At 42.6% G+C, this 20100-nt stretch overlaps 1 protein-coding gene across 1 annotated transcript in view; it reads right to left on the reverse strand.

The window, feature by feature from the left end:
• Positions 1–20100, reverse strand: part of CAMTA1 (calmodulin binding transcription activator 1) — a 938867-nt gene that overhangs the window by 161055 nt on the left and 757712 nt on the right. The window contains exon 6 of the mRNA XM_067567040.1: positions 1854–2007. Within this exon, the coding sequence (XP_067423141.1) occupies positions 1854–2007 (154 nt within the window). The remainder of the gene's footprint in view (positions 1–1853; positions 2008–20100) is intronic.

The raw sequence follows: 20100 nt of genomic DNA on the forward strand, positions 1-20100 counted from the left end.
GCCTTGAGGGTAGAAAAGGCTGGAGCTGCAGAATACCTGACACCCCACTACTACAAGATTGATTCCCTCCCTCCTATTGGAAGAAGGGGGAAACAAGGAGACCCACAATCCTGGATGCACAGAGAAAGTGTCACAATAGATACTTGGGATGCCTTTCTGAAGGGTTCAGCAGAAGGGGAAGAGGGAAATCAAACCCTAGGCGCAAGTGGGGTTAGATGGCAAGAAGGGCTGGGACTGAGTGCTTTGAACAGAGGATGTGTTATGGAAAGGTCACCAGACTCTTGGTTAATCCCTGTGACATACACAGACCCTGCCCTGAAGAGCCTAAAAACCAATGGTCTGCACAGACACTACACTTTGAAACATCCTGAGCCTGTTCTCATAGACACATAGACTCTAAGGTCAGAAGGGTCCATTATGATAACCTAGTCTGACATCCTGCACAATGCAGGACACTAAAACTCACCCACCCACTCCTGTAATAGACCCCTGGCCTATGACTGAGTTACTGAAGTTCTCAAATAATGGTTTAAAGACAATGTACATTGTCTTTAAACCATTGGTGTTTAGGCTTTTCAGGGCAGGGTCTGTGTATGTCAGTCTTGATGCCAGCTAAGTTTTTTTGCCCCCACTGCTCCCCTTGGACGGCTATTCCAGAACTTCACTCCTCTGATGGTCAGAAATCTTCATCTAATTTCAAGTCTGACCTTTCTGATGGCCAGTTTATATCCATTAGTTCTTGTGACCACATTGGTGCTGAACTTAAATAATTCTGCTCCCTTCCTTGCCTCCCTCTGATGTATTTATAGAGAGCAATCATATCTCCTCTCAGCCTTCTTTTGGTTAGGCTAAACAAGCCAAGGTCTTTGAGTCTCCTCTCATAAGACAGGTTTTCCATTTCTTGGATCACCCTAGAAGCCCTTCTCTGCACCTGTTCCAGTCTGAATTCATCTTTCTTAAACATGGGGAACTGCACACAGTATTCCAATTGAGGTCTCACCAGTGCCTTGTATAATGGTACTAACACCTCCCTATCTCTACTGGAAATATCTCGCCTGATGCATCTTAGGACCGCATTAGCTTTTTTCACAGCCACATCATATTGGCGGCTCATAGTCATCCTGTGATCAATCAGTACGCCCAGGTCCTTCTCCTCCTTTGTCACTTCCAACTGATGCGTCTTCAGTTTATAGCAAAATTTTTTGTTATTAGTCCCTAAATGCATTCCCCAAAATACCTCCAACAAGCATCCCAAAATATGCCTGCCCAGGGAGCAGGCTTTCAAAAGTGTAGTTCTCTGGGGGAGCACAAAATGGGAAAGACTCTGAGGTTTCTGGGACCTGGGACTTGATTTCTCTCAAATTTTTTTTATTTGTGTCCAAGCTTATTTTGTGAATTGTCAGAAGGCACTCCGCCCAGACCAGGTAGTTTGGACTGAAACAGCCTTCTTATGAAAGAGATCTCAGGGAAAGTTATAAAAAGGATGCCATTCCCTTAGGTGGGCACTGCTTGTATAATTGAACTGCAGGCCAAATCTCACCTGGGTGCAGATCATGCAGTTCAAGGAGTGAGTGCTTAGATAGTGCCTGCAATTCATTTTGCAGACACAAGATTAGTAGATGCAAGCTGCACCTGCAAAGAGGGAGGCCAGCCCAGGCCTCAGAATAGCTGGATATAAAACATCGAGACATGGGGAAATAATCTCCAGATTGTCCTTCGTCCTGAAATGTGTACAGTATGTTCGATACTTACATGGGCCCAGCCTGATCACTGTCTGCAACAGCTCCCCACTTGGTGTTTCTGCAGGAACATACAGAAAACAAGCTCCCCTCTGCCCATCATCAAGTACTCACACATCGGTTTGAGCTGTCCAATGAGTTCCTCTTTCGTCCATTTTGCCCACTCCTTTTTGTCTGTGTTTATTGAACACAGGATGGGACCACATGGTTTTCCACAATCCTCTATGGCAGGTACATTCAGGTAGTGCACCAGTACGATGTCAGGGTTCTATAGGGAGAACAGGAGAACAAAAATTATAAACACTTCTGCCTTCTCTCCCTCTTTGTGAGTAGGTAGCTTTATCTTCACTCTGTTGTCTTGTATTTATTCAAAATTCAAACTCAGAAAAAAGCCAGAATTCATTCCCATTTTGTACATCAATTTCCTGACACCACAGCCATTTGCAAAAGACAACACATGAGATAGAGTTCTTTACACACAGCAGCCTCCCTTCTGAGTCCCTTTGCTTACAGTCTTCACTGTTCTTTGTTTGCTTAGTACAAACCCATTTCAACCCACTACAGCATCAACAACTGCTAAGACTCCTCCAAACAACAGTCACAACTGCCACAGAATTTGCTTTGGTTTAAGAGGTACATGAATCATTTGCTTGATCAAAAGCTTTGATCAATTTTGGTTCACATTGGAGTATTTTGAAATATATGGAAGTATACATGAGAACATCAATAAGAGCCACAATTTCAGTCAATTTGCAGGAAAATGGAGGGAAAAAGTCAAGGAAACTGACAATATTACACAGTGCCCCTGAGCATAGCTTCTTTTCAGTCAGGCCTATAATTTCTTGCCTTTTGAATAATCTTATAGAGGCCTGTGATGGAAAGATCAAGCTGAAGAAATTTGGAATTGGAATAGAGAACAACTCTGCAGAGCTTCTGTTTAAGAGGTTTTTGAACAACTACAGGATACATATACCTACAGGTTTGTTTAATGCCCCATCCATTTTCCAAGCTCACATTCTTCCCATAGGAATTGAGAGAAAGAAAGGAAATGCAACTCCTCTTTTGATGTACTGCAGTTCTGCCGCAGTGACACCGACTTTCCAACTAGGAAACTTAACAGAATGTTTATTACAGTGTGGGTAAATGAATCATCTTAACAACAACACAAACAACGGTTGTAGTTTCCCCACAATGTCCCAGGGAGATTGTACAATAGATAATAACAAGATTGAATACTTGATTTCTTTCCCTAAAGTCATTTACTCCTACGTTCACAAACTTTAATGACTACTTTGGAATTATTTATAAAAATAAATAGGATAATGGTGTAATTAAAACTCTAATGTTTCATTAATGCTCCAAAGGGGAGCAGGAACACAAACTGCCACATGTCTGCAAAGGTTGTGCTAACGGGAGTCAATTTCCTACTGAACAAAGAAGAAAGAATGAAGGCAACAAATAGACTTCAGCATCAAGAAGACAATTTACTAATGAACCTCCCTTGAAAATAGACCATGATGTAAATAAGCGCTCATCTTTCTGATAGGGAAGAATCTTGCAGGCTTGTGATATCATGAAGATGCTCAAGATATCCCACTCTTGATTTCCTGCCATTTTGCTTAGACAGAAAAAAAGGATGCCAGAGTTGGGACTAAGGCCACCACTGCAATTCATGCAGCTACTGAGAACAGCCTCGTTAAAAGATGACTTTCAGTTACCAATGATCTGTGTCAGATATGTGCCAGTGACATAGCAGTGAAAGTCTCTAGTTTACTATCTATCTCTTGCACTACCCAGGCTTAGAGATGATTGGACAAATTTTGACAACCAAATTGGGCTAATTCCGGCAAAATTTCATTTTGGAAGTAAAACAGGAAAAAATTGGGATATTTCAACATTTTTTAATGAAATTTTCAATGTTTTGTTTTGGAAAGATTAATTTTTAAACATTTTAAAATGTGTTATATATTATAATAGCGTCAAACTTCCATTGACTTCAATAGGAGCAGATGCAGGCCAATGCTGAGCACTTTTGAAAATCTCACCCTCAGTCACTAGTTGTGTGCTGATAGGCTGCATTTCTATCAAGTTATTGGTTGGTGTATGATAAGCCATATTCCAGATTACTGTACATGTTTCTGTGTGTGTAATTTTGTTAGGTGACATGAATATATTGGCACAGCTGTTAGATTTAAGATTCACATGTATCAAGCCATACTGTCAGGAAAGGGTCATATGTGATCTTTTTTGCAGAGCACGCAGATGTTGTTTCTCTATGATATTCACCCCATGTAGCATCACAACTAAAGCATCAAGTACCAGTGAAATCAGATACATCACAAGATGGGAGGGATCCAGCAGGGTGCAATGTTGCTATGGTGAGAACAGCCACATAAGCTATCACCACAACTCACAAAATTCCAGCTTCAGAGATGATCAGGAGCATGCCGAGGCTGAGAACTCTGGGAAGCTGGAATGTGTTTAATGGAATGGAATGGCTTGTTTTTAAAATAATGACATCACCTGAAGACTGGAGGACAGTCAGGTAAGCACTAGGACAGCGGTTCCCAACCTATGGTCCGCGGACTACTACAGGGGGTCCATGGAAAATAAAAACAATAACATCCTCACCAAGGAAATGTACAATTTCAAATAAAAACGGAGTGTAAAAAACAACTAGTATCATGTGGTGGTCTGCGAAATATTTGGAGGTTGAAAAAGGGTCCGCTCACTCGAAAGGGTTGGGAACACCTGCACTAGGACAGCTGATGAAATTTAGATGATAAGCTACAAACACACACCAGTGTTTTGGATCCAAGCTAAATGCACATAATTCAGTGAAGGTTCTAGCAGCTCTGCCCTACAGAACAAGAGCAGAACGGCCTTTTTTAGATAGAAAAACAGCAACTGATTCTAATAACTGCTAAATTCAGGCACCTCAGCCTACAAAGCCGGGTAGTACATTAATGACCTGCTGCCCAACCAGTTGCCGATTTCAGGATTTACAGTTCTTTTGCACATTTGGGGTGATTTTTATCATAAACCACTTGATGGCAATTTTATATATTTACTTATCAGTGGAAAGTTTTACTGCTTTTCCCTAGTCATTTAGTAGCTATTGAGATCTCCTCTGATAGCTATATGTGATAGTTATAATAGTGTCAATGATCCTCAGATATACTGCTGTGATGGTCCTACAACTAACCAGACTAACCTGTCATTTAGAACCAGTGACAAATGGACTGGGACTGGGAGGTTAATGCCACTGAAAGGGATGCAAATAAAACTAACTGCATTCTGTTTGTGGGATCTTCTTTCAAATGAGCAGAGGAGTCTCAATCTGTGCTGCCAGCTCTTGATGGAAATTAACCTGCCTCAAAAGATTAAGCACCATTATGCACCTATGGACCTGGTTCTCCACCACTGTAACTCTGCTGTCTTCCCTCCAGAGAGTGATATCAGAATCAGGCCATAGGGTGTGGACTTTCCTGAAGGAGAGTCTCAGTCTGTTGCCAGCCATCTATCAAAAATCAAACTACAGACAGGGAACTCTCAGGACACCATAGATGTTAGGAAAAATACAGAGATGGGATGCTTACAGAGGCAGCTCTCTCTGCGACTCTCAGCCTTGAAGAGATGGAGAATCACTCTGTCACTGTATGGAAACTGCTGAGATCCACTAAGTCATAGTGGAGTGGCATCCTCACACAGCCTCACTGTGCATTGACACTGCTCCCCACTGGCAGCCTTGGCCCATTGGCTAAGTGTGGTCACTGAGTGCAGGGCATTGTAAGATGTGGTCCTGTGATCACTGCTCTACCACAGTGTCACCAGCAGAGTGAGAGGAGTTTCCAGTAAACCAAAGGACTCCATGGGAGTTGTACGTGGGAGCCTGGGTGAGCCACACATGGGTCTAAAGCCACAGGCTAGGCATCACTGAAATACAGCTTAAGGAAAGCTAAGTGCTAAAGAAAGGCCAAAGACATAATTAAAATTCAAAGTTACTATTTATTGTTTTAAATGCCCCTGGCTCATGTACAAAACTAAACCTTACAAAATAAATTGATAAGAAATGACAAACTCTTCTTTAACCATGTAACCCATCTGATCTTTCCATAAACAGTAACCAATAACCACCCCAATAACCACACTGCCCTCCTAAACCAAATCCTCTCAAAAGGCCCAGAAAACAGATGTGCTTTGCAGCATGCCTGGAATGTTGGCAGGCTTGGGGGTCAGACAGACCAAAGTGCGGGAGGAGTGAGTCATGCATCCTTCATGGAGCACGCCCTCTCTCCTGCTCCTTTCATGGCTAAACCAAGGAAGTGTCAGCTCAAGTACTCCCAGCTAATCTTAACTGCTACAGCACCTCACAAGCAGGGGGCATCTTTCAGACAGCCAGGGACCAAACCATTAGGGGTTTTACAGACAAACACACACCTGGAAAGGAACTGGCAGCCAGGGTAGACTTCAGGTGTAATGTGCTTCTTAAGTGAAGGACTCATCCTTCCTGCCAAGCACAGATGGAGGAAGACAGCTTTCAGACACGGCTGCTACCTGGATATCCAGAAAGACCTGGAGAGCCAATGAGAGCTTCCGTTTGTGAACACTTGCCATGGAACAACCCCCCATCAAGTCTGTGCTATTTCCTCCAGTTGCTTCCACAACCTACAAGCTTTATCAGACTTGTCTGAGTCTTGGCCAGATAAGCCCCATTTCCTTTTATGCACTGAGTGATTCATTCAGCTATCCCAACCAAGTTGGATAAGATGGAGGTATGAAACTGGGCATCAACACTATACTGAAGATGTCCCTGCCCATGTTCCCTCACTAACCCTCTTAGTCATGGATTAAAAACATATTGTTATATCAATTACACCTACCAAACCAAATAGTTCTGGTCTACCCCTTACTAGATGTCAAGTCTTGGAAAGGAATGAATGAGTACGACCACATTTTTCCCATCTTTAAATTCATATTCCCACTTCTTTTGAATATTTGGATTCTGCAAGGCAGAGATAAGACAGCATTATCTACCATCCAAACTAAACTTCCAGCATTCCTTCTGAAAGGTGCAATGGTATTTTTATTGTCTGCAATACGGACAAGAATTTGTTCTAATTCCTCAGTTCATTGCTAGCAGCAGCATCCTTACCAGACACATAGGAGAGCCATGTGTTAGTACCTCTGGGATGCTTGAACTTGTTTCCACTTTGGATCCTGATTGTGTGTGTATGGTTAGCTGACTTGCCAGGGAAACAGCACGTCTGAGTGATGTTAGCAGAAAATGCTGGAGAATGTATTGGTTTAGCATGATTTAATTTTCATAATTACAAGAGACTTGGGATTTGAGAAAATAAAATCCCTTTGAACAACAAAGCATAGCAACCTCAGAGAGTGTTTCTATGTTTTCAGATCTTAGACAGCTGGAGGTGGAGAGAAAGGCATGGGCCAATGGCAGCTAACATGACCACCTATAATCTACTTACCATAGAGCAACTTCAGATGAACATAAAGTACCATATTTATTTCATACCTGTGGCTAATTTACCCCTCTTCTAAAATGAATGCCATGGTGGTGCTGGAGAGAACTCCTCTGACGAGCAAAGCATGCTGCTTGCATCCAAGCAGGGAGAATTCTACTGGCCAAAAATTTAGCTACGTTAGAAATGACCCTTTAAAGACACTGATTTTTGAGGGGAAAAACAACAACAACAACAACAAACAAAAGGGAATTACAAAAATTTAATCTCAGCAGCTAATCAAATGCTCACCCAAAGCCTCTTAAACTGCAAGGAACAAACACCCCCAAAAGCCAAGTGGCAGACTGACTGTTAAACCACAAGGATCTATTGGAAATGGTTCATATTGGCACTAACGATACTGTATGGTGGGGTATCTCACAGATAAAATAAACTTCAAGGAAATTGGAAGTGTGCTGAAGAAAAAGAATGTCCAAGCGATCTTCTAAGAGATCCTTCCTGTCCCCTGAGTGAAGGAAGACAGAAGGCAGAAGACTCTGGAAATGAAATAGTGGCCAGCAATAAGTGGTATATTGTGGAGGGTTTCAGTTTTGTTGGTCAGTGGTCCAACTTCTGTGGTGAAATGCAGCGGTATAGTCTGGATGGCCTCCACCTCAGTAGAAAGGGAACCAATCTCCTTGGGAAGAAGCTGCTAAAGAAGTTAGGAGGACATTAAACTAATAAAAAAACGGGAGGATAAAAAGAGGGAACAATAGAAACGCTCATTTAGCACAGGATCAAGATGTTGAGGATAAAAATCAAGAAATCAGAAGATATGAAGAGAAGGATTTATTGAATTGCCTATACACCAGTGTTAGGAGCCTGGGTAACGAACAAGAGGAATTGGAATTGCTCATTTACGAGTATAAATTCGATCTAGTTGGTATTACTGAAACCTGGTGGGTTGATTCACATGACTGAAATGTTCACATCAATGGTTATAACCTATTTAGGAAGGACTGAGAGGGTAAAAGGGGAAGAGGAGTGGCCCTCAATGTCAAAAGTGGCATGACCTGTTTGTGAGTCACTGATAACTCAGAAGAAAATGAATTTGAATGCTTATGGATCTATGTCGTAACAGATAAAGCACAAGATGGAGCCTGTGTAGGAAAAATGCATGTGATCATGGGGGATTTCAGTTTGAGTGACATATGCTGGAGGTTTCAAGCTGCCAATATTAACACATCCTTAGAATTCTTAAAGATTATAAATGACAATTTCCTAACTCAAAAATGTTGTAACTAACAAGGGAGGATTCTATATTGACAGATAAAGAGGAATTGACCACAGACCTAAAAATTAGCAGTAGCTTAGATACAAGTGATCATGACTTGATCACATTTATAATGTGAAAACAGAATAAAGTCCAAACCACTACACACACACACCTGGTGCTTTAAAACGGCGAGTTTCATAAAGCTGAAAACAATTATGAGTCAAATCAGCTAGAAGGAAAAATGTAATCAGAAACATATAAACGATAATTGGGAATTGTTTAGGAACACTTTACTAGAAGCTCAAAAAGCCACAATCAAGGAAGAAGGCCATATTGGTTAAAAAACCTGACCTGGTTTAGAGGAGAAGTGAAGGTAGCTATAAAAAAAATAAAATATAAAAAACTGGAAAAAGGGGAAGTTTATAGTAATGACTGTAAGCCAGAAGTTCAGAATTGTAGAAAATTGAAAAGGGAAGCCAAGAAACGGGAGACGAAATCTCTGGCCAGCAAAGTTAAGAACAATAAGGAAGAGGTTTTTAAGTATACTAACAAAAAGAATCCTGACAATGGCACTGGTCCATTACTAAATGGATATGGTAGAAATTATCAATTATTATGCAGAAAAAGCAGAAGTGTTCAATAAATATTTCTGTCCTGTATATGGGAAAACTGAGCTGATGTAATCATATCCTATGATAACTCCCCCCCATAGGGTTCTAGAGCTCAAATTTCAGCCTGAGCCCGAACATCTATATTGCAACTAAATAGCCCCTAAGCCCAAGCCCGTTAGCCTGAGTCAGCTGACACAGGCCAGCTGAGGGTGTTTAATTGCTGTGTGGAGATACCCTATAAGTATCTATATAGGGGGAAAATATTTGATAATGAGCTTTTCAATCTGGCAGAGAAAAGTATAACACATCCAATGACTTGAAGTTGAAGCTAGACAAATTCAGTCTGGAAAATAAGGTATACATTTTTAACAGTGAGAGTATCAACCATCTGTAAAAATTACCAAGGGCCGTGGTGGATTTTCCATCTCTAACAATTTTAAAACCAAGTATGGATGTTTTTCTTAAAGATATACTCTGGAAATTGTTTGGGGGAAGTTCTATGGCCTGTGCTATATAGGAGGTCAGACTAGATGATCACAATGTCCTTTCTGGCGTAGGAATCAATGAACCGAGATGAAGGGGAAGAATTTGTAATGTTGAACATTGCATGGTAATTTCCCATTAACAGCAATGAGAGAGGAGGAGAGACTCTGTCAGATTCTGATGAAGCAAATGCAACTTGATTTAGAAATAACTTTTGTCAACAAGTCGAAAACAAGAAGCCATTAGTCTGAGGATGAAAAGGCAACTGCACCAGTAGGGGATCGAAAGGTGCACTAACTGCTATACGTGATTGATGTGCAGTACAATAGTGCATTTATCCCTAATAATTTAATCTGTATTATGCCTGGAGCTGGAACTACTTTATTGCTACCATCAGAAACTAAATGTCAAGTTACAGTCATTAGCAGAGTTTAGCCTTCAAGATGTGGCATGTTTCTTTTTCCCAGAGAAGCTCTTCAGAATCTTGTGTTGAGTAATAAGAAGCTTTGAAAACAGAGTCACCCACAGTACACTCATGACTTCCTTGTCCTTTCCGGAACAGCCCCCTCCCTTCTTATACTTCCCCCACATATACTGCCAATTAAACCCTATCAGTTCTCAAGTTGTTGATATCCAGCCAAGGAAGTATTTTCTCCTCTTCTGTTTTTCTGTGGTTTATATTGTAATGTGCTAACTATCATAGCCCTGCTCTCTTCAGTGGTGAGAAGGAATGTGACAAAGTCCAAAATTACCGCTAGCACCCATGAGACAATGGCAGTGGATGGGCACAGGGTGGTTTGGAAGCTGTTCAGGATCTCTCTCATAGTCAGGTGAAAGACTGACTGTTTATAAGGATGAGGAAATCCCAAGCTCCTCTTCCTTCCAGGACCAAGGGTTTGATTTCTGACCATTTCACTACTTAAAAAACTTCAGGAAAACTGTTTTCCACCTGCAGTCACAACTCATCTGCAGGAAACACACCAGGGTTCAATTATGCACATCTCAGAAGCCTTACATCTAGTGTACTGGGAAACCTTATATAAAACCTGTGGCCAGCCATCAATATGGAATTTAGAAGGCTCTAGAAATAGATACATAGCACAGTGTATTCGCTGATCTTAATGCTATCTACGTCAGCAACTCCACCTAGCTTTCTACTCATTGGAGTCGCAAAGTCTCTGCCACTCGCCTTGCGAGAACAGTAAGTCTGCCTGGCAACGTGGAGCCTATGCACATGCTGCCACCATCTCTGCAGATCCAGACAGGGGCCCTCTGGGGAAGAGGAGGGTAATTTGTTGCAATGTCCCTGGTATAGTGGTGTAAGCAGGAGCACATTACAAGAAGCGGTTAAAAATGCAAAAAGCTGTTAGTTTTGATAAAGAAAAATGCAGCTGCAACATCTGTTTGACTCTTGTTTGCAGCTTCATCAACGCTAAGTGGTCAATAAATCAGACTGGCATGGCGTTACGTTTCTTCTGTGGCTTAGTCATTAATCTCATGTCAGTTCTCATGAAAAATGAAGGAGAAAGGCTGTGTGATAGTGAAAATGTATACGTTATACAGAAACTAATAATAGTGTGTAATGGTGCTGCAGACCTCCCAGCATGATTGCTGGAGGAGAGGCACAGCCTCCCAATGCTACCCCTTACATATAATTTAAATGAGCAGAGTAAATCAGCAATTGTTTGTTCCACCAATCCATTTTATGATTATATCTTTCATATTAGTACTGTTTATGCACAACTGCAAAGCTTTTCCTGCACCCAGATTTTAATAAACAGTGAAGTGGCAAAGGCACTTATAATAGAGCCACAAAGCCGCAAAAAGGGGATGATATATTATGGAATGAAGAAACAATGGGTACAACAGCACTTCATAGCTTATGTGTCAGAAGCATGGCAGAGAGAGGAGGGAAATTTTTTTTCCACCTGCAACAATAGCCCTATGTTTGCTTCCCACCAGACAGACTTATGTTTGGGAAGCCCTGTGTGAAGAGAGGTCTCCAGTAGCCAAACAGAAAAAGCAATGACCACCCAAAAAACCATCACCAAACCTCCCCCCCACCCCCCCCCAGCAATTTTTTTTAAAAAGAGAAAAGGAAAAATCAAAGCTCATCTCTGGGCAGCTCTCGTTTGCAATATTTGCAGCTAGTGGGAATCGCAGACACTGAGAGGCTGTGCAGAACTCCCCAGCAATGACGATCAGGTCAAGGCTTGGAGCCACACCAGCAGCTGGCTTCTGCATCACAGACAAACAGGGCTGGAGATAGTTTCAGGGGAAATATACCTCTGAGTAAGAGAAAGGTCTGGAGTTTATACCGCCACTGGAATTAGAAAGGGAAATAAATGCTACCTTCTAAGAGGATGAACAACAGCAGATTTCACTCCAGCCAGCTGCAAAAAAAAAAACCTAATCAAAAGATACCATCAGCCTACAGAAACCCTCCTCCTCAATATAAGAGCCTGACATTCCTGTCATTTTAGTCTCTATCACAAATAATAATATAATTTAATAATAATTATTTGTTTCCAATAGTGCTCAGAGGCCCTGTAAAAACACAGGAAGTGGTACAGAATAGCCCTTACCACAAGGACTTACAGCGTAAAACAGACAGACAGACAAAGGCAGCTGGAAGGAGCAGTTAGGCAATGAGGCTACACCCTGCTACAGCAGTTTCCTACGCTACGATATCCCATCATGATATCACTCCTTTACCTGGCCATTCTTAGCAAGCGCATTCCTGACAGGTATTACACAAGAAGGGGTCTCCAGGAAGCACTTTACTCTGAGGAGGGTAGTCAGCTCAGTGGACTAGCTCTGTAAAAAGTTGTAAAAAGCAGTGCGGGAGGAATGAATACACGGTGCGCTAAGACTAGCATTGCTAGCAGTGAAGAGGATTGAAAGATAAGATTGGCTAAGCAAGGACTGGCAGAGCTATGCTGGGCCATCAAGTCACTGTTTATATTGATTTAATTCATGCAACTGTTCTCCAGCTGGTTTCACTCCAGCCTCCTTCTGGGTGTATTACTGCTCCCACTGATATCCAAGGGAACATTCCTAGGTTCTCTGTAACACAGGAATTGCCATGGCAGACAGAGCAATGCTCTGCCTACAGCAGTACAGTATCACAACTCTGACCAAGTCCCACCCCATGTGCTGCAGAGGATGGCACTATCCCAACACAGTACACCTCATTGGCCAGCACTGTACTATAGGCAGGGGGTATTTCTTCTAGACCTGAGCTGGTGATCAGCTTGGATCAGTCATAGTGAGGATTACAGCCTTTGTAGTTTTATCTTAACCAGCACCACCAAGATGCTATTTTTGTTCTGTTAAACATTTGAGCCTTATCTGAATCTCATTTCTATTGCGGCAAATAGGGACTTTGCAGCAGGATATTCCACATTGCATAAAGAAATTCTGTTGTTTTTAATTACAGTATGTTCATTACCCTATCAGCCCTGTGATACTGTATCATGGGAAAGGGGAGGTAGCAATCCAGACTGGCTCCTCTATTCCTTTCATTGTTATGGCTCTATCATATGGCCTATTGCTTTCTAAATCAAATAGTCCAGTGACTTTTAAAGCTCTGCTCAAAGAGACACAGTCCCCTCCACCCCCCACCCCCACCCCCCCAATGCCTCTAACCATTTTCATTGCCCTTCTCTGAACCTCTTCTATTTTAAGTCATTAATTTTACTTAATGATCTTCTGAAACCCAGCATGATCTTCCCAGAGCCTTTACAGCCTCGCTGATTCTCTCTTAAAATTCAGTGTTATCAGCATTTGGTCATATTTTGTAAAGCCACTTAGCTTCAACACGCAGCTTTAATTACACGGTTGTGTTTGGGGTTTGCTCCCCACTGATGTGCAGAGCACAGGAGTGTGCAGGATGCAAATGTCATTTTGGTAACCTGCTAAACCCATTCCTCTCCACCTCCCTGACCACCCTTGCAGCATCAGCCCCCGTCTCTCATCCAAGGATGATCCTGTGGCAATGCTGGGATTGTTAGTTCAGTACTGGAGAGCAGAAGGAGCTCATTCTGGAAATGCACTATGCGTGAAGTGCCCAATTCTGTGAATCAGCACACAGCCACATGGCTAGGTTGGATGCTGGCCAACTTCCCTTCTAGGCCACAGAACAGTAATGCAACCTCTCTGTGCCCATGAGTGTGAACCTGAGGCTAAAGTAGCTTCTACACTTTCTGCATCCGCCCCTCTGCTGCAAAGTAGACAATGCAGCCTCTTTACCCTGACTCCCCATCCCTCCTGTGCAAGAGTATGCAGGGGTCCTGTGGAGCTTGGCTCTGTGCCATGCAGACAGTAAGCACCCTCTGTGCAGCTTCCCTATAACTTATCTTACACATAATACATATTGCATTGGCTCTGCTGTGTGGAGCTCTCCATACCCATGGGGGATAGGGCAGGATTTGCTCCTACATGAACAATGAAATTGTGTGTTATTAGATTTCCAGATAGTGCCTGTGCTTATGGAGAGGTGCCCAAATCTGTGGGGCCCCTCTGCTCTGCTGCTTAGGTTAGAGTGGGTCTGAACTTTATTAACTATGAATGGGAAGAGGTTTACAGATCTCCTGGATGTAGACACAAATCTTTAGCTGCCCCATGTGGACTAACACTAACAGTTTTTCTCTGAGGGACCCTCATGCCTCAAAGCCTCTGTGCGCGGTAACAAATATAAACTAAAAGCACCATTTGGAAAGCAGCCAACAGGTCTGACTAGATCCCAGGGTGAGGACACGTCAAAGAAACAAACGCTACCATTTACTTCCCATCACCCCAAATGGGGGATGCCCCGCTAGGGGAAGCTCTTTAGTAATGAAGGACATCCAGTGGATCAGTTCTCTCACTAAAAAGGTGGTGCTAACGAGCTATTAGGGTTTCCCTTTGTGCACAATAGATGATTAGGAAATACACTCATTGCTATTTTCAATACAGCCTATAAATCAAATGAGAAGAAACTACTCAGAGCTGGAAATTGTTCTATAATTTCTGCCACTTGGTATGCATGAATTGAATTCATGTGTTCAAGAAGTACAACTTTCTATTCCTTTTACTATCGGTCTGAGTTACTAGAGGGTTCTTTTGGCAACAATTCATTCATGAGGTTTTCTTTATATTCCCCAGATTATTCAAAAGGGTGAAATGTGCAATCAGGTTTCTGGGAAGATTGAAAATATATCACATACACCACTGTGGGGCTGGTAGGATTAATACCTCATAGAATGTCACCTGGGAAACACAGCATAAAAAGTAACGTTTCTATGGTTTTCATAGATGGTGAGTCTAAAAATCCTCCTGCAGTTTCAGTGTACACTTCCCTGCTTTTGGGAGATACAAATACCCTAAGTGATGGTAGGATACTGTATGCAGACCTCCTGGCAAAAAAATGTAATCGTCTATCAATACATGAGATAGACAGACACGGAATCATATTTTGCTATCATTTCTACTAGTGTAAATATGGAGTAAGTCCACTGAAGTCACAGCAGTTACTCTGGATTTATACTGGTCTAACTGAGTAGAATTTAGGCCACAGAACAGACCGTGCACAAATACACAGACACACTGAAGTAATGGGATTTCTCCTTTCAGCTAACTGAGCCCTGGCTTTGGATAAGATGATTGGTTTGAATCCCAGTATCATCTTTATCCTTGAACTAATTTCTAATTGAGGTCATGCTATTGCAAGCCAACCTGGCAGCTGCAGAATTGGAATATATTAGTCTCTCATAATAACAATCAAAGCCAAAAAATCTCATGTTTACCTTATAGGCACAAACTGGGGCCTGAAATTATCTTGGGCTGAGCATGTTTGATTAGGATGGCTGCAACAACAAAAAGAAAGGTAGCCGTAACTCAGAGTAGCCACATCCCAGTCACCCAGTAGCTGAAAGAGCTCAGCTGAGCACCTAGAAAAGTGGGAGCGTTCAGAGGCCTAGGAGGAAAGGTAGATGGGGAGGCTCTGCTATGTGGGATGCAAAGAAGTGGATTGTGAAGCTGGGCAGAAGACTGGGAACTGAGTGCTTGAAGGGAGGCTTCCATGGCTGGGCGGAGTTGGAGGTACTTGTCAGGGAGGTAGACGCTGGTTTTATTGCTTGGATGGAGGACTGGATCCTGTGTGTGTTATGGGCAGCATTTTAACTAGAAGGGAGAGATCAGCCCAGGAGTTTGTCAAACTGGGGTAGCAGGAGGGTTCCATAGCTGACAACAGAAGGATAATTTCTGCTTGCAAAGAGGTTCTGGGAATGAGCAGGCTGCAGAGTGTGAGGTGTTATGGGAATGTTGAGCTGCTGGGAAAGGAGTCGGATTAGCTGTTTGTAAATTGGATTTGGGAGGAGAATATATTCATGTTCAGCTGCTCATTGCTGCACTCATCCTTGTCTTCCAAAGGGTGAATTCACCCCAGATGCTCTAAAGCCCAATAGCTTCTCTGGCATTAAGTTCTAGACAGCACCACCATGAGATTTCTTAATAAAAATCAGACTAAGGGTTTAACTTTAGGTTGTAAGGATCTCTGAATTAAAATTCCATTTTGTGTCTCAATTGTATTAACAGAGAAGGTGGACTCTTATTGTCTTATCAAAAATTTTCTCAGGAGCAAAGGACTACTGGGGTCATCAGAGCAGAAAGAGATTTATTAAACATGTAGTTTTAACCTATTTTAATAAATCCCTAAATATTCACCTCTGTTGGCTTTTTGCAATAATTCTGATGCCCATGAAACAATCTTTTCAGAGACCCTTTCTAAGGGCGCCTCTCTGTGTCACAGAGGCTTCAATCAGCTGTGAGCTCTCCGGAACCAAGGAATCCTGATCAGAGACCTTGTCTTCCTTTCCCAAGTTTGGCAAATAGAAATGGCTGAAAGGAAGCTATGGAGGTTCTCTTCTGTAGGTAGTATTAGCCTTAACCTTCTGGTTTTAACACCATCATTGCCTTGACTGTATCTTTGGTTGCCAAATCTACATCGTGCAAAGCCACAGAACAGATACAAGAATTATTACAGATTATTAAAATAGGAATTCCAATGTCTGATTTTGATCTTTCTATCCAGAACCCTTGGCATGTGGCTTCAGGAGCTCATTCTGGTTGTTCCTCAGAAGCCCTAAGCCCAGCTGCTTCATTTCCTGACCTGGCAGGGACCCTGAGGATGTGAGATGGCTTAGACCACTCTGCTGCTGCACATGTGAAATCCCTATAATCTGCGAGAGGCTCGTATTGAGCTCAGATAAGCAAAACTCCTGATTATTTACTGAGGCACCACTCAGAACATGAATACCCTGGGGCACCCATGAATGTGACATCTGTGTTAAGTGAGTGTCAGTCTGAACAGAAGTCCTCCATTTAGCCAAGAAAAGGTACAGAACACGCACAATGCAAGTTTTGGACTGGTTCTATGATATGGCGAGGCTATCTTTAGGAGTAAGAGGGGAGTTCACGGCCAGCAGCCCATTCAATGCTTGGCCCCTCTAAGACGAGGGCAATATGGGGGCCAATTACAGCCAGTTGCCCTGAGGATTTTTTTAATACTGGGAACTGAGATTTCCAGGTGATTTAATAAAGGCCACTGAACTTTCAGTCACTACCACCCAGGGGCAGGTCACCATGTTATGCAGGGAGGAAAGGCCATTACTATGCTGGAGCTAGGTAGCACTGGGCATTTAATGGAGCCTAATCTTTCTTTTGCTGTCATTGAGACTCATATTCTTGTGGAATAAAAAATGTTCAAATTAAACATTTGGGAAATAAAATCTCATATTTGTATCTCGGCAGCTTTACAAAACTGCTGAGATTAGTGTGCAGAAAACGATGCTAGTCCACACAACAGAGAAGAAAAAGCTGGAGGGATGAGAGAGGAGTACTAAACGCCTCCACAGCCATTTGCCTCTGGTTTTTCTCCCTGAGGATTAAACTCATGAGAAACTCCAGCTGCCTCTCTTTATAACTTTATCTTCTGCTTAGCTAATTGTTTTTGCTTCTTTGCTGTGTGGAGTAACATTTATAGCATATCTGATGTATGTTTACTGTGTTCCCCTTTCATGAATTGCTGGTATTTTCCAGGTCTTGGCTGCTAATGAAAGGTAAGAAAGTCCCTCCTCTTATTGAAGGATCATTCAGTACAGTGACAGCTCAGTCTGTTGCCATGGAAGTGATTTTGATACCACAAACAGAGTTCTAAAAGTTCCCTTCATGATCAAACTGCTAGAGGCTCCAAGCTCAGACCAAGGATGAGGAATCTTGCATTGCTATCAAAACACAGTGAGTGCAGTACAAACAGATTTTAAATATGAAACAGAATAATTAAGGAAATATAACTGGGGGTTGTGGGAAAGAGAGACTTCTCTAGACACTAATGGGAATTAGCCCTGCACAAAGAGGGCATAAAGACACAACGAAAGGAAAACGCAAAGCAAATGAACCTTTGTTTCAAGGTTATGTGTTTTACTGAGGAGTATGGTGATGTATGTGATCAGCAAACAAACTGGGTGGAGTCATCTTCTAACTACAAATTGCTTACATACTAAACATGAGTAAGAGGATTAGCAAGACAATGCCTCAGATATAGGCCTAAACTGGATAAGTTCAAGACTTTGCATCTCAGGATTAGAAGAAATAGCAGGCTCTATATTCAGGGAGGAAAATGACTGGGGTTCAGATACTGCCAGTAAGAAGGGCCATATAGGATCCTAGATAGAAACTGACTCCATTACTAGTATCCTCTTGCCATTAAATTTAAAAAGCATGTGTCTCAGCTCTGTGATAGCAGCGGGGAGGGGTTGGATCCAGTTGGGAAGGAGAACTGCAACACCAAGAATAAAACTAGTGAGGGAAGATCACAAATCAGTGGTCACCAAAACAGGAAAGGGGGGGAATGTTTTGTTCAACTGGGGCCAGTTCAACATCTTCATTAATGATCTGGAGGATGCGGTGGATTGCACCCTCAGCAAGTTCATGGATGACACTAAGCTGAGGGGAGTGGTAGATACACTGGAGAGTAGGGATAGGATACAGAGCGACCTAGACAAATTGGAGGATTGGGCCAAAAGAAATCTGATGAGGTTCAACAAGGACAAGTGCAGGGTCCTGCACTCAGGATGGAAGAATCCCATGCACAGTACAGGCTGGGGACCGACTGGCTAGGCACCAGTTCTGCAGAAAAGGACATGGGGGTTACAGTGGACAAGAATCTGGATATGAGTCAACAGTGTGCCCTTGTTGCCAAGAAGGCTAACGGCATATTGGGATGCATTAGGAGGGGCATTGCCTGCAGATCGAGGAAAGTGATTATTCCCCTGTATTTGGCACTGGTGAGTATTGTGTCCATTTTTGGGCCTCCCACTACAGGAAGGATGTGGACAAATTGGAGAAAGTCCAGCGGAGGGCAACAAAAATTATTAGGGGGCTGGAGCACATGACTTATAAGGATAGACTGAGGAAACTGGGGGCTTGTTTAGTCTGCAGAAGAGAAGGGTGAAGGGGGATTTGATAGTAGTCGTCAACCACCTGAAGGGAGGTTTCAGGAAAGATTGAACGAAGCTGTTCTCACTGGTGGCAGATGACAGACCCAGGAGCACTGGTCTCAAGTTGCAGTGGGGAAGGTTTAGTTTGGATATTAGAAAAAACTTTTTCACTAGGAGGGTGGTGAAGCACTGGAATAGGTTACCTAGGGAGGTGGTGGAATCTCCATGCTTAGAGATTTTTAAGGTGCAGCTTGACAAAGCCCTGCCTGGGATGATTTAGTTGGGTTTGGTCCTGCTTTGAGCAGGAGGTTGGACTAGATGACCTCCTGAGATTCCTTCCAGCCCTAATCTTCTATGATTCTATGAATGTGCAGAAGTGAAACATGCCCTGAACAACGATGACATTTTATGATGCAACTGCTTTCTTCTGTGACACATTCATTCCCATCTGCTCACCTGTGCTTCTGGAGACTGCCCTATTACTCCTAAGTAAAGCCTGGATCTCTCTATGCATCAGACAAAATGTGTGGTCTGGCTAAAGTGTCCCTCTGGGTTGGCGAAGCAAGCAGCAGAAGTCGGCATGTTTCAGCTCTGCAGTGCAGGAACTACCGAGAAAGCAGCAAAAAGAACAGGGGACTTCACCATGTCTTTGTCTTTGTCCATGAGCCTAGCAAACCCAGCATGCTGTGGAGTTGTTTGTGGGCTGTCTGGCCCAGAAGCTGGATTTTGAGATTGGCACAACCCTAGTACTGGAGGTGCTGAAAGGTGTTTGGGGTGTGGCTTGATTTGTAATGTCAAAGGATCATTTAAATCAGAGAATGTAATTTGGGAGGAGCATCAAATTTTGGACCACTGTTGCACTCCTTGTAGTATTACTGCAGCCAGGGGGTGCTGTTATATTAAGTACAGTTAAAGACACAAACAACCTAATGCTCACTCAACTGACAAAGCTCCAGACTGCAAACCAGGCAAATGACGAATTGTGCAGGGCTTGAAAAGCTTAAAACTGATTTTTATGATCATGCAATTATAACAGTGAGATTTCCTGCA

The sequence above is a fragment of the Emydura macquarii genome, unplaced genomic scaffold (assembly GCF_026122565.2).
Source record: "Emydura macquarii macquarii isolate MOO-44397 ecotype Brisbane River unplaced genomic scaffold, CSIRO-AGI_Emac_v2 contig_2768, whole genome shotgun sequence".
Taxonomy (NCBI): domain Eukaryota; kingdom Metazoa; phylum Chordata; order Testudines; family Chelidae; genus Emydura; species Emydura macquarii.